Raw genomic sequence first — 16,321 nt, 5'->3', positions numbered from 1 at the left:
GTAAAATGCTTCTTGATTTAAGATTTTATTTATATTTGGACAATAAAACAAGTTATAAAAACGACTAAAAAGTCAAGAAGAGTCACTTTGTGAAACTGTAGAGTTGAATTTTCAACATCAGAAGTGGACAGAGCAGAGCTCAACGTCCCATACTGCAATTCACAATGTAAATAACGTGCATTCACACTAAAAATCAATAGGGGATCTGCTTTCAGACACATGGTTCGCAAATGTAAATTCATGTAGTAAATCAAAGCACTGTGTTTTGATAGCAGGAACTGTTTGCTTCGAATTAAAAAGCAGAAATCTGTCTTTTTGTAAATGACAAAGTCTGAATTTCATACAATTTGGCACACACTGATATAAAGACCATCTGAGATTATCCACCAAATAACAGAAGTTTTCACCATCAGGTGGCGCTTTAATTGAAGAAAGTTTACCCCAAAATACAACTGAATCTGTAACACAGGACTTCTTGTTTGAGAAATACTGCATTTCAAGAGTTCACACTTAGATATGCTTAGCATTATAGCAGGTTTGGCATGTTGTCCCGGGAGAGAACCCTGAGTTCGGAGATATTTGAGCCCAGGGCTCCCGCCCGGTCAATAAGCATATCAGAGGATCCAACATCAGGAAGGTCTTGATAGTTCCCCCTTTTTAGAAAAGAAGAAAAAAAAAGAGGAGGAGATGGGGTGGAAGGGGGGATTCTTCCGAAACGAAGATAGGGAAAAAGGTTAGAAAGTGATCCATTTATAGTAGACTAGGATCACCCGGATTGGATTATTACTGATTACAAATGAGTGGCCAGCTGTGCTCAATCATATCACGTGCTCCTCTCGAAATTAGTTTATGAAACTTCACAAATGGCTGCTTTTTCAACAATTATATTTCTAAATATGTACATATATGTTTGAATATATTATATATAAAAGTATGGCCATATATGAACACATGTATAAGATTTGCTAATATATTTGATAGGGGTGCTAAAATAATTCTTTCTTCGGTGCACCGTGATGCAGACGCGGACAATTCGGTATCAGTTCAGTAATAATCATAACCGGTAATTATGTTCTGACGTCATTTATCTCCTATGCGCTCTGTCACGAGGGAGGTGAGCGCGGGTATTTACAACACTCAGGAGCCAACTCAGGGCCGACCCGTGGCATAGGTAGTATAGGCAATAGCAAATGGCGCTGTACATCCAGGGGGCGCCAGAAATAAGCACGGTTAAGTTAGTTTTGTTTTGATATTCCTGACACATTCAGTTATAGACGGCAATAACTCAAAAACCTCTTACCCTAAAAAGATCTAAAGTGTGTTTCCTACAAAAAGACAAAGCTGGTTATGTTTCACCGCTGTCTTTTTCTTTCTTTTTTTGCTCGAAATTACAACCACTGCTCTGTTTAAGCCCTCGCAATATGCGTTTAGCCGGGAGAGCTCGCGCTGAGCGGAGCTCTCACTAAGAGACCGTCGGAAAAGTGCTTCTTTTTTTTTTTTTTTTGCTCCGCTCAGCGCAAGCTCTCCCGGCTAAACGCATATTGTAAAGGCTTAAGTGTGTGAGCATGTGTGTGTGTGTGTGTGTGTGTGTGTTTGTTTTTGTTTGGTGCTGTGTTTGTTTGTGCATGAGTGTGAATGGTGCTGTATGTCTGTGTGTTTATACAGACAGCTTGTTATAGCCTCCCCCCAAAACATAACACTGTGTATGGAAAGCATCGTCAATGCACCGAGACATTGAATTGAACCGAATCGATGGCATGATAATCATAACCGAACCGTGAGACCAGTATAGGTTCACACCTCTAATATTTGAACATATGTCTACAAATCTGTAATTCAAGTGGTTGAAAATGTAAACAGGTAAGTGGCCTTTTTTGCAATATTTCAAAATGTTCATTTTAAAATGTATACGTGTATATATGAAGAGTTTAGATGCAAAAACCTCTAAAATGAGTGTCTATGTTCAGTAATATCACTTTTATGGCAAAGAATAAGCCATTTTCCTGGTCTTTAAAGTGAAATATCTCAACATAAACAAAAGTGGCTGAAAAAAAAAACGTTTTTTTTTGATGAGAAATTTCAGACGGCACTTGGAGGTTTTTGCATTTGAACTCTTCATATGTAAATTCCAAATCTGATCTTGCTTATATTGCATATATTACCATATATTTGACTTCTATATGAGCAGCAACTGTTAAACAATGTTTTGGAAACAGATCATAAAACCAATTGTTAGTGTTCCACTTTTGATGACACTAAAATCATACACTGCACGGTTGAGTGTATAAGTGCATGCTGTAAGTTATGGTGTGTAATCTGGTATGCAACTACAGTGATCTGATTAAGTCCAGTTTGTACCTGATTCCTCCGACTGACAGGTGTCCATAGGAGCTGCTGGCGGCCGAACTGGAGCGTGAGTTGTTGATGTAGGCCACCAGAGAGTTGGGGGACGTTCGGATCATGGTCTGCAAGTCAATGCTGGCGTCTGAGAGCGGAGAGATGGACAGCGCTCGCTTACGGCTCAACCTGGGCGTCATACGAGGACTGGGAAACCGGGACACTGGAAAACATGCACATAAATAATGCTTTTTAGCTTACACATTTGAAAATGTCATAAAATTGCAGCTTGACATCATGAAATATCATGCATTGTCTGTTCATTTACTAAGAACTAAATTTCGCTACATTTATGGGAAGAAATCTGGGTTTTTGGATGAGACAGCATCTGATCTTCACCTAACTTGGCACAAGTAGAGACCATGCTAATCTAAGTACATGCACCAAATTGCATCCAAATCACATACTTATGCACTATTCTAAGTCATTTAGTAGAATAAATAGTATAAGTAGTGCATTCACAATGAAAATAAATAAGTGATCTGCTTTCAGATACAGTATATAACATTTAACTTCATGTAGTAAATCAGAGCTCTGTGTTCTGAGAGCAGGAACTGTTTGCTTCTTAAAAAGGGGAGAAATCTGCCTTTTTGGAAACGACAAAGTCTGAATTTCATACTATCTGGCACACACTGATATTATAAAAACAAATAATGCTTTTTAGCGTACACATTAGAAAATTGTAGTTTGATATCATGAAACATCATACATGATCTGTTAATTTCCAGACTATATTTTGCTAAATTTATGTGAAGAAATCTGGGTTTTTGGATGAGACAGCATCTGATCTTCACCAAATTTGGCACAAGTAGAGACCATGCTAATCTAAGTACATGCACCAAATTGCATTCAAATCACATACTTATGCACTATTATACATTATGTTGTAGACTTAATAGTACAAGTAGTGCATTCACACTGAAAATAAATAAATAAGTGATCTGCTTTCAGATATATAACACATTTCATTTCATGTAGTAAATCAGAGCTCTGTGTTCTGATAGCAGGAACTGTTTGCTTCTAATTAAAAAGAAGAAATCTGCCTTTTTGGAAATTACAAAGTCAGAATTTCATACAATCTGGCACACACTGATACCATAAAACAAATAATGCTTTTTAGTGTACACATTAGAAAATTGCAATTTGACACCATGCAACATCATTTGCATCATCAACATCAGAACTAAATTTCGCTTTATTTATGTAAAGAAATCTGGGTTTTTAGATGAGACAGCATCTGATCTTCACCAAATTTGTAACAAGTAGAGACCATGCTAATCTAAGTACATGCACCAAATTGCATCCAAATCACATACTTATGCACTATTTTATGTCATTTAGTAGAGTTAATAGTATAAGTAGTGCATTCACAATAACAATAAGTAAGTGATCTGCTTTCAGATATACAGTATAACACATTTCATTTCATGTAGTAAATCAAAGCTTTGTGTTTTTGATACAAGCCCCTGTTTGTATCAATCTGCATTTTTTGGAAGCGACAAAGTCAGAATTTCATACAATCTGTCACACACTGATATTATAAAACAAATAATGCTTTTTAGCATACACATTTGAAAATTGCAGTTTGACACCATGCAACATCATGCATTGTCTGTTAATTCCCTGACTAAATTTCGCTAAATTTATGTGAAGATATTAGGGTTTTTGGACGAGACAGCATCTGATCTTCACCAAATTTGGCACAAGTAGAGACTATGCTTATCTAAGTATATGCACCAAATTTCAATAGTAACAACCACTAGGTGGCACTACAACTGAATGAAATGTTAAATCCTTAATTGTGGTTATTAACATAAAAATAACCCCCCAAAATCTGCATCTTCAGTTTCAGGGCTTTATACACATTAACATGATCTCAAAACTGTAGCCTTGAACACATTTATGCCCAAAACACAACTGAATTTGTGAGCTGCAAAAAATGGTTTATACATTTTCCAATCAGTTAGGACTCAATAGCCCCTCTCACACATACAGACCTTGAAAGGTTGTATGTGTGAACAGGTCCTTTTTGAAAATACCGGTAAATTCGTTCCGGCTATTTTCCGGAAAGAGAAGTTGTAACATTACCGGCAATTTGCCGGAATGCTGCGCTGTGTGAATGCAGAAGGAAGATTACCGTAATAAGCGCGTGCACGTCTAGAACGTGCTGACGTGAGACGTCTGCTTTAGCCAATCACAACAGTCAGACGCATTCACGTCCGCGCAGTTTGTGAGAATAAAAACCTTTGAATATTTTTCCAGACACATTTAGCTGCTAGAAGTTAGTCAGATCACGTTTATATGTTCTTCTTTATGCCAACTGTGTAAATAATCATCGATGAGATGCTTATGATAAGCCGTTGTTTGTTTACCTTTAAGCTTTGCGTGTGCCTTTGAAACAGCCTGTGAGCGCCTGCACACGCACATATTATGAACATCTCGACATGCGAAAGTGATCCTGCGAAAGTTGTTCACAATATTGATCATCCACAGAGTTTGTAATGTAGTCAAATGTTTACAAATACAAGCGCAGCCGTTTAAAGCTCATTTGTGGTGAATGATGTCAGAATTTACCGGTATTTTGGAATGGATGTGTGAATGCTCTTTTCCGGAAAATTTCCGTAAAGTCCTCTCCTGTGTGAACAGCGCTTTTTTGAATATACCGGTAAAGTCGTTCCGGAAATTTTCCAGATATTTACCGGTATCACTGTGTGAAAGGGGCTAATGTGTTATTTTATCACTTGTATTGAAATGAAAGCAATATTAATTTGACTTAATTCTTCCTGAACTTGTCTTACTTTTAATTCAAAAGATTCCAAATATTTTATAAATTTAATAAATATATTTCAAGTATAATACATTTTTAAAATGGTATGTAATGCCAATACTCCTGACAGTGACCAAACAGCTAAGATAAACAGCAGTTTACCCTCGGATGACATGATCAATACTTTCTGTTTGATTCTCTTTGGTTCGCTCAGGCGTGACATTTCCAGTTCTGTCCACTGCAGAGCTATTTAAGGAGCCTTGCGAATGTGTGTGTGTGCGTGTGTGTGTGTAGCCTAACAGCATGATTGATGCTCTCACACACCCTCTGCGACACACGGCTCTGCAAGATAGAGTCGGACCCCATCAATAAGTGCTCAAGATTGATTTCTGGTGGAAAACCGAATATACTGTACGTGGCTAACATGACTTTACTCGGAAAATGAGATGGTAACAACGTCACAACAAAGTTCAAGTGTAAAAAAACAAATAAAATAATGTTGTTTTTCAAAATATAGAACTTTATTTATGAAATAAAACATTTTACAATTATTTTAGGTAAAGCAAAATCTAAAATATGACACTGAAGTATTTGATAATGCTACTGAAAGTATTTTGAGATTAACGTATCTTGTTTTGTTAAAGGGTGATCAGAATTAGATTAAAAAAGCGGTTAGGTGAACAGACTTAATCGACTCAATCTCGAACTCAGCATGACCTCATTTTGATTTGATTCTGGATAATTAATCCTTGCCAATAAATTACCGTAATTACCAAGATAACAATCAAACTATTGCAGACTTGACTTTGTTTAATGAGGGTAATTTACAGAACCGACTCTGTCTCAAAAAGGAATGTGCGTGAATAATAAGCATGTGTGCGGTGTCTACGGCTTACAAATGTTTTTCTAACATCAGCTGGCATTGAAAAAAAACACACATTCTGAGCAGTGTGTTATCATTCAGGTTGTTAGCTTGCTAACTTAAGTAGAGTGTGTTACAGATGCAGGAAACTGCTTTTTCAGTGGTGAATAACTGAGACAACTGCAGCAAACTCAACAGGTGCTAAGCATTATGAACTGTGTGTATGTGTGTGTGTGTGTGTGTGTGTGTGTGTGTGTGTGATTAGAGTTTGTATCCAGAGACTCTGGCAACCGGACGCCCATAATGATTTCATCACGTGCAGTGCCAACACAAGCAGGATTACACAAATCATTTCTGTGTGTGTGTGTGTGTGTGTGTGTGTGTGTGTGTGCGCGGACTCATTCCCCACAGACCACAGCACTAATAAATAATCCCTCAGCTTTGTTGCCATGAGGGTCATTACTCTTAGCATGAGCTAATGGTTTGCTGTCATGTTCAGGCATTTGCAGGAGCTCCTAACACGTCTTTAGCACTAAGAGCCGCCGCAGGACCCAAATCCAGAGAGAGCAGATTCAACAAACACAAAAGACAAAGAACAACAAACATAAAACTCAATGAAAACCAACCCTGACATTTTGTGAGCTACTGATCTGTGCCCGAACGCAGACATTGGATGTGTTTTTGGTGGAATTTGCATGGTCTTAATGGCAGACCGTCAGTAGCGCTCTGTGATGGCAGAGGCATTCGTCTCTGTTACACCTTCACCTCAGCGGAAATGAATTTATTAATGTGATCTTGCCACCCCTTAGAGGACATACCTGCTTTTAGATGCATAGTGCATATACAGCTGAAAGCAGAACTGAACATACACTGTATAAAACGGCACATTACCATTAAAAACAGTCAGATGTTATCGTGACTAAACTTTTTCTCTGTTAGGTAAATTAGGATGATCACATTTGTTTCTGTTCTGATTAACAGCAGAATAATGAGAGAGATATATGGAGAATTTGCTATAACTCTTCTTGAAAGTTAAGTTTACATACAGTAAGATTAGTCTGCCTCTGGAAAAGCTCAGATGATGATGTCAAGGTTTTGGAAGTTTCTGATTGGCTGATTGACAACATTTGAGTTAATGTGAGGCACAACTGTAGAATAGTATTGAAGGAAAAGCTCAAACACACTGCTTCCTTGTGTGACAACATGGGGAAATCAACAAGCCAGAATCAACAACAAAGCCAGATTACAATTAGCTAAACTACACTGGGAAAAAGACTCATGTTTGGAGACATGTCCTGTGCTCTGATGGAGCTAAGATTGAACTGTTTGGCCATAATGAGCAGTGTTACATTTGGAGGACAAAGGGGAAAGCGCACAAGCCTAGGAACACCATCCCAACTGTGCAGTATGGGGGCGGCAGCATCATGTTGTGGGGCTGTTTTGCTGCAGGAGGGACTGGTCCACTTCACAGCATAGATGGCATCATGAAGAAAGAACATTATGGAGAAATACTGAAGCAACATCTCAACGCATCAGCCAGGACATTACAACTGGGCCACAAATGGCTCTTCCAAACAGACCATGACCCTAAGCACACAGCCAAATTAGTTCAAATGTGCTTTAAGGACAACAGAGTGAATGTTTTGGAGTGGCCATCACAAAGCCCTGATCTCAATCCTATAGAAAATGTGTGGGCAGAGTTTAAAAAGCTTGTGTAAGCAAGACAGCCAACAAATCTGACTCAGTTACAGCAATTCTGTCAGGAGGAATGGGCCAAAACTCCTGCAAACTATTGTGAGAAGCTTGTGGAAGGAGACACAAAACATTTAAAAGCAAAGCTAAGAAATACCAAGGAAATGTGTGTAAACTTTTGACTGTCAAGAAACTAATAAAAAATTCACAAAAAAATCCTCTCATTATTCTGGTATTTAGCAAATGTAAATCATTTTAGGTAATCCTAATGGACCTAAAATATTAAACGGAATGATTTAACATCAAACGTTTTTAAAAAATGTTTATGTTCCTTTTTTTAGAGTGTATGTGAACTTCTGTTTTCAACAGTATCGGAGTATTTGGTTCAAACACCCTGCTGAAACGAGGGGGTCTCATGGCCTTTTAATCTTTTTCTCCCCTTTTTAGATTTCTGATCAAGTTATGTCAGATTGATTAATGTAGTGAATCCTCTGATTTTCATTGAGCAGCTGTAATATTTATTAACATTAATTATTCGAATTCTTATATTCACTAAGGTGCCGCTGTCATCATTAACCTGCAGGCTGCATTCTGCTCATAAGGCTGCGAGAAAATAAAAAGAGCGGAGCTGCGGCAAAATAATGAATAAAAAAAGTGAGGCTATGGTCAAATAAATAAATAAAGTCCGACTGCTGAGAGTGCAAGCAGCTAGGGACACCGGCCCTCACGGCCAAAAAATGGATTGGCCCACAGGGAATTCTCCCGGTCCTCCCTCATAGCCAATCCTGCCTGCTGGAAAACAACTTCCATAATCTGCAACATCCATTCTCCCAATACCTAAATGTGCAGCTTCTTACATTATTGTTGATAGTTACAGTAACTCTGACTGCTCCATTATTTTCATATAGATTAGAGTAGGGCTGCTCGATTTTGGAAAAAATCATAATCACGTTTATTTTGGTCATAACTGTAATCACGATTATTCAAAACGATTATCAGTTGAAGTCAAAATTATTAGCGCTCCTGAGAATTTAGTTTTTTTAAATAACTATTTCCCAAACTATGTTAAACAGAGCAAGGACTATTAACAGTATTTCCTCTAATATTTTTTTCTTCTGGAGAAAGTCTTATTTGTTTTATTTTAGCTAGAATAAAAGCAGGTTCAAATATTTTAAAACCCATTTTAAGGTCAATATTATTCGCCCCCTTAAGCAATATATTTTTTGATTGTCTGCTGAAGAAATGACTGTTATATAATGACTTGCCTAATTACTCTAATTAAGCCTTTGAATTGCACTTTAATTTAAATGCTTGTATTTTGAAAAAAACATCTAGTAAAATGTTATGTACTGTCATCATAGCAAAGATAAAACAAATCAGTAATTAGACATGATATATCAAAACTATTATGTTCAGAAATAAGTTTAAAAAAAAATTCTTTCCATGAAACAGAAATTGGAGGAAAAGGGTTGCTAATATTCAGGAGGGCTAATAATTCTGACTTCAACTGTATATATATATATATATATATATATATATATATATATATATATATATATATATATATATATATACAGTTATTTTCCACCCTGCAAAGGAAAGAGAAATAAATACAATAGAATAAAAATATGAAACAAACTTTGATTTAAGCATCTTCACCCTAAGAAAAACACTTTAGCTACAAAAATCCTTCAGTCAGGAGCAGTAAGGGATGTTCTCGTCGTTTGATTAATGATAAAACAGGCGGCAGCATTTCGCACTGTCACTTTAATGGTTTCTCTTTCACGTGTCTTTTGATTCTCAACTCATTTGTTTATTATGCAAATTAGGGTTAATATGAATAATCACTAACCACCGTGTTTTGAAACCTATTTGACCACTAAAGCGCTCACGTTAAGATTACTTTAGATGTCTGCGCTCCTCTGCTCGTCTCAGTGTGTGAATGAGACCGAATGCTGACCGCGTGCTTATGTGTGTGTTTCGCGCTTTTGGTATATGATGCAATAATTGCGTAATCGTCGATTAATGGTTTTTCATAATCGTTAGAAGCTATAATCGAAATCGAAATCGGATTTTCGATTAATTGCACAGCTCTAGATTAGAGTTGGCTGCTTTTGGCTAATCATGACTGAACGGCCAAGGAAATGAAGCGTTCTCAAGCTCTGAAGTTGTCTTTTAACACGTTCTCACTGTCTTTGCTTGACCTATGATATATCTCATTGTCTTTCTGCCTGTGTTCCTTCAATAAAGTCTCAAAACTGCAATTGTGTTCAAGATTACACTGGAAAACAACTCTGTAACACCCATAATACTTCATATTGAGCTGATGATGTCTTCCAATTTTCCAATCCCTAAATGTGCAGCTCTACATTATCGTGGATAATTACAGTAACTCTGCCTGCTTCATCATTTTTCATAGATTAGAGTTGGCTCCTTTTGGCTATTTGTGACTGATCAGCCAAGGAAAACGAAGTGTTTTCAAGCGCTCTTTTAACACTTTCTCACAGTCTTTGCTTGACTTATGGTATCTCTTATTCTCTTTCTGTCTGTCTTTGTAACTGACTCACGCTGTTTCCCGTCAAAGCGCGGCCTCCAAACACATCTGTGTAAAAGCTGTCGGGACTCCGGACGGGCCGCGGATCAAAGCCAGATGGAGTTAACTCAGCTAAATGAGCTATTCATTCATGTTGCTTCAGCAAAGCCTGAGATCTGCACAGAAACACACGCCCGGACGGCACGCTCAAGTGTTTGTTTTTCATCTCCGATTGTTTGAAGAGACGCTAGAGCAAATGTTTATTCTGCAGAGACCTACTGTACATCACCATGTGTTTGTTTGAAATAACACCTCCGTCTCTCTCTGGAGCATTAGTCACGGTGTCTCGTCCTGGTATTTTCACTCTGACTGAACAGCACAAGCGTCTTAAATAAACACTACATGATACTCCTGTTCATAATCAGATGCTTCAGTAGTTCTGAATCAGATAAAGAAATTCCAAAAGCAATCAATCAGGAGTTAAGATAGCTCGACAAATGCTCTTTTCAAAAGCAGGCCACAATGAACATGAGATTTCAGCATGATACACAGCATGACAACAGCCAATCAGGACCAAAGACTGTAAAATATATGGACGTAGTGTCCGTGACGTCACACATAGGTTTCTAAAGAGCGCAAATAAAGGCAACAAGGAGGCGCGGCCAACCGTCGACATTTTATTCGCGCGTCATCGCACCCACGGCGGGATACCAAACAAGGGCAAATAGGCGGAGAGTGGGCGGAGCTACAGACACCTGCTGGCATTTAGCTTGGACCTGGTTCAGACACACTTTACTTTGGGAGAACCCTTAATACTTTATCACCTGTGACTTGTTTGTGTTCTGACCAAATGTACTTGGTTGTATACTATATTAATAAAGTGTTTAGACTTTTAAAAACACTGCTGTAATACATTGAGCCACTAAACATTGCTCTTATGACGTTTCTCAACAGGAGGAAAAGGCGAATTACTTCCAAACACTTCAGATATAGTCTGTGTTAGTTAATGGAAGACTATTGATGAACTCCAGCATAACACCCCTTACAGAAATTTCACATGAGTTTCACATGTGAAATTCACATGGGATTACATGTGCACGTGAAATTGCACATGTGAAATTGCACATGTGAAACACACAAACCACATGTGAAATGCACATGGGATAACATGTGAACCACATGTGATCACATGGGAAAACGTGTGAATTTGGAACAATTTTGTGTGAATTTACATGTGAACCACATATGATTACATGGGAAAACGTGTGTATTTGGAACGCTTTGTGGGAATTCACATGTGATCACATGGGAAAAACGTGTGTATTTGGAACGTTTTTGTGGGAATTTACATGTGATCACATGGGAAAACGTGTGTATTTGGAACAATTTGTGTGAATTTACATGTGAACCACATATGATAACATGGGAAAACGTGTGTATTTGGAACGCTTTGTGGGAATTCACATGTGATCACATGGGAAAACGTGTGTATTTGGAACAATTTGTGTGAATTTACATGTGAACCACATATGATTACATGGGAAAACGTGTGTATTTGGAACGCTTTGTGCGAATTCACATGTGATCACATGGGAAAAACGTGTGTATTTGGAACGTTTTTGTGGGAATTTACATGTGATCACATGGGAAAACGTGTGTATTTGGAACGTTTTTGTGTGAATTCACATGTGAACCCCATATGATCACATGTGAACGCTTCAGATGACTGTTCTAGAACCTACAGCTAATCAATCTGTCAGATTCTGGAGTGCATTACAGCTCTAAATATAAACTATAAATGATCTTAAATAAAACAAATACATGTATAGAGATGGTATATAAGTATATAACTTTACTCACATGGGAAACGGAGGCCACGTGAATGGTTTGTGAGCACAATTAAGTGCACTCAGCATGCCATGTCATCTAATAATTGTAGGAAACAAGTCCAAAAGGCAGTCGACTGTGTAAAGCCACATAAAACAACACAGAAATACGATAAATATGCCGAGATCAGTGGCTAATCTGCAGGATTCAGCTGAGGTGACGGCGACCAACGAGACCTAGCTGTCACTCAAGTGGCCACGCCCTTAATTATGCAAACTTAATATCACTTAATATAAAGGAAACGGATGAGTTTTAAAAAATTCACCCCCTCACAGTTGTCATGAAGGGTAATATTAGCTGTTTTAACCAAAATCTTTTTTTGTACCAGGCTATAAACACCTTTTTTTTCTGCTGTAAAGTTGGCCATTCTAACAGTGGGCTCAATTGAATTTTGCTCAGTGTTGGAGCCAGGAGCGGCCAGGACTAGCAGAATTTCGGATGAATTGCAGTTTTAGTTACTTCCGTATTGGCTTCCTGAGGGAGAGCGGGAGGATGCTGCTTGATCAGGACATAAGTAAAAATATTATCAGACATACTGTGAATATTTCCTTGCCTGGTAAACATCATTTGGGAATTTAGTTTTTTAAAGAATTCAAATTCAAAGGGGGGCTAATAATTCTGACTGTCATAATATGGGATTTTTGTCATATCGCACAGCCCTAGTTGACCACATTTCCACCTATATAGACACTAATTGGTGTTGCTTATTTAAATATATTGTGACGGTCACAGTAACTCTAGCTTCTTCATTGTTTATACAGTTGCAGTTTATACATCTTGGACTGCTACTAAAATAACCCTGGTCCTAACAGCTAACTTCCCCTTTTAAGGTGGCTTAGGAAGTGCCAGATGACAAATAAACGTCACCCGTGTGAAGCTTCTGGCCAGTGTTTAGAGAGCGTCAGCTGCGAGCGGAAGCTGAACGAGGAGGTTATTTATTTTACTGCCTGCCTGTTTAAAGACTCTTAGAAGCCAGACATAGAGTTCAAGCCAAAATTATTCACAATTCTAAGTGTTGCTTAAGGGAAGGAAGATTTTTTCAACATATTTTTAATCATAATAGTTTTGATTTCTACAATTTCTCTTCTGGCAGCCGTTATCAGTCTTACACTATCGTTTTCCTCTTTCTGAAAGTCTTGATAACACCATCATCTTTTATTATGTCAGCATATAGGATTGTAAAGTAATGATTTGTTGTACTCTCCCATTCACCGCGCACTACGTTTACCCGACAATGATGAAGTGCGCTACTGAGAAACCCAGAAATGGATCCGTTATCTTGGAAATTAAGGTTTGATTCTCACCGTCCACTGATGTGAAGTATTCTGGCAGGTGAGCGGCGGCCGCTGCGGCTCCAGCTCCCTGCATCAGTAGTTCTCCATACGGGTTCCGATGGCCGGCCATCAGGTGGTAATAATCCGCTGGAGACGCACCAGGAGGAGGAGGAAGACCAAACAACCCTCGCTCCTTCAGGTGCTCGTGGGCCACTGTTATGGACAAACACACAGAGAGAAGACGGGGTTAGAGGACACATACAATTCATTATGGAACAAACACTATTGAGGAACATTGAGGAATAAACACTATTTATACATACATACACCTATTTATTTTTATTTAACGACACTAAAAAACTAAATCCTCATTTTGCCCATATGAAAAAAATAACTATAGTAGGAAATATAGTAAATAATATAGTAAATAGTAAGGTTTTTAACTGTAAAGTGCTTGAATTATTTTGTTGTTGTAATTCAATAGTTGCTATTGTAACACATCAACAAGAATAATTGATCCGTTGCGGTCGATTCTATAGGTGCTATGGTAACACAACAACTATAGTAACTGATCTGTTGTGGCGATTCTATAGTTGCCATGGTAACACAACAACGCTAGTAATTGATCTGTTATGGCGATTCTATAGTTGCTATGGTAACACAACAACGCTAGTAATTGATCTGTTATGGCGATTCTATAGTTGCTATGGTAACACAACAACGATAGTAATTGATCTGTTATGGCGATTCTATAGTTGCTATGGTAACACAACAACGATAGTAATTGATCTGTTATGGCCATTCTATAGTTTCTATGGTAACACGACAACTATTGTAATGTAAACAAATGACCCAATACTGTAGTTTTTTACAACTATAGTGTATGTTATAATATAATAATACACCAAAGTTTACTGTAGTAAAAATTAAAGTTGTCTACTGTCTTTATTACAGTTTATCAGTCCACTATTCATTTTTCATCAGTTTGTCAGTGTTTGTGTCAGTTTTTATTTTGAAACCAAACTGAAGAAATCACATGACAGTCCCAACTATGAGTTTAAAAGCATATGAACTGCCCACTTTTACAATATTACACCATCAAAGACTATGCTGGCACACAGGAATTTAAGTATTATTTGTATATCACTATATTATTGCATATCTTAACCAAATATATATTAAATGTGTATATTATTGATATTAATTATACTATATGAACTATTTACATTATATATATGTGTGTGTGTGTGTGTGTGTGTGTGTGTGTGTGTGTGTGTGTGTGTGTGTGTGTGCGCGTGCGTGCGTGCGTGTGTATATATATATTTAATTTTTTTATTAAGTTTAAATAATATTACAAGTTTAACTAAATAAAAATTATGGATAAAATTTTTTCATATTGTTTATTCATAAATAAAATCATTTTATTATCTATAAAACTTGTATATATTTCGGTTTATTCTACGAAATCAATTTCAACTTATAAATATTTAATTTCAGCTAATATTTATTAAGATTAGTTTTTATTTAACCATTATAACCTTTACAAAATTAAATACAATTTAAGAACTTTTGGAAATGTCTTATAAAATATTAGTGTAAAATAATCTATATAACACCTATTATGAATATGTTCTTCATTCACTCATTTTCTTTTTGGCTTAGTTCCTTTATTAATCTGGGGTCGCCACAGCGGAATGAACTTATCCAGCACATGTTTTACGCAGCGGATGCCCATCCAGCTGCAACCTATCACTGGGAAACACCCATACACATACACTAGGGACAATTTAGCCAAAGAAATTCCTCTATACCACATGTGTTTGGACTGTGGGGGAAACCGGAGCACCCGGAGGAAACCCACGACAACACGGGGAGAACATGCAAACTCCACACAGAAATGCTAACTGACCCAGCCTGGACTCGAACCAGCAACCTTCTTGCTATGAGGCAATTGTGCCACCTACTGCGCCACCGTGACACGTTATAAATATATATTTTTTCATCAGATATTTATGACAATTAATGAAAATGATTTCAGACCATTTTATTTCAGACCATTGCATACAATCTTAAAGCTGCAGTAAAAAAAAGTAGCCTAGTAAATATACCAGACGGCAAGTGATCATAAAAACTAAATGACGTCTGCTTTCAGTTCTTGTCTAACAGCATAAGAGGAGTTTAACCAATGACCTACAGTAGAAACAAGTGTTGACATCTGCACCTAGTAAACTTGTTTTAAAAGTGTCAGCAGCAATTAGAGCGAGAGTTTAACATTGCCACGCTCCACTCGTTCAGCTCAAGAACACACAAACCTTTAGGACTGAAATGCCTTCGATATAAGCATACAAATTAGGCACAGGCTGGTGTGAGATTCTGGCGGTATGATAACCTTGGATAAAAATAATGCTCTAAAATATCTTCTCTTTGGGTAAAAACAGCAACTGTTACCTATATGGAAAACAATATATTTTATTTTAAGGAATATTTTGGCGCAGTAAACATGTCAGGCTAAATAATTCAAATAAATAATTGACTTCTGCTTCAAAAGCACTGATTTCTTCACCCCAAACTTATGTAAACTCAAGGATTGGTATGAAGTGTTAGCAGTTTTAAAACCTTGACCTTTCTAAACCGCGGTATCATCCCATGCCTACTTCAAATGCAGCATTGCAAGCGCACCAAAGCACTTCTAACAAACAATAAAACAGTCCCACATTAAAACCCTACAGAGATATTCATCCATCTCTCCTTTAATGCAGACATAAGTCACTGTGCCAAGCAACACAATCAAAGCCGGTCTTAGATTCTATTCCCAAGCCTTTAATTTCTCTCTATTCCGGCTTGAAAAATAAACCCGCTGTTGAAGCAGGAGCGCCGAGGTCTGCGTGTCGGCCTGAAAAGCGTCTGGA

General features: G+C 37.5%; 2 protein-coding genes across 4 annotated transcripts in view; one reads left to right on the top strand and one right to left on the bottom strand.

Moving 5' to 3' along the window:
• The window catches only part of tmem63bb (transmembrane protein 63Bb), a 476,742-nt gene that overhangs the window by 10,287 nt on the left and 450,134 nt on the right, over positions 1-16,321 (top strand). The gene's annotated exons all lie outside the window — the stretch shown is intronic.
• The window catches only part of gli2b (GLI family zinc finger 2b), a 163,407-nt gene that overhangs the window by 40,962 nt on the left and 106,124 nt on the right, over positions 1-16,321 (bottom strand). For both annotated transcript variants that reach the window (XM_073915865.1, NM_001015069.1), the window contains 2 exon segments: positions 13,443-13,625; positions 2,359-2,560 (listed from right to left, as the gene is read on the bottom strand). In XM_073915865.1, the coding sequence (XP_073771966.1) occupies positions 2,359-2,560; positions 13,443-13,625 (385 nt within the window).

The sequence above is a fragment of the Danio rerio genome, chromosome 11, assembly GCF_049306965.1.
Source record: "Danio rerio strain Tuebingen ecotype United States chromosome 11, GRCz12tu, whole genome shotgun sequence".
NCBI classification, from domain to species: domain Eukaryota; kingdom Metazoa; phylum Chordata; class Actinopteri; order Cypriniformes; family Danionidae; genus Danio; species Danio rerio.
Note: the sequence above shows the minus strand (reverse complement) of the source record. Positions and strands in the feature narration are given on the sequence as shown.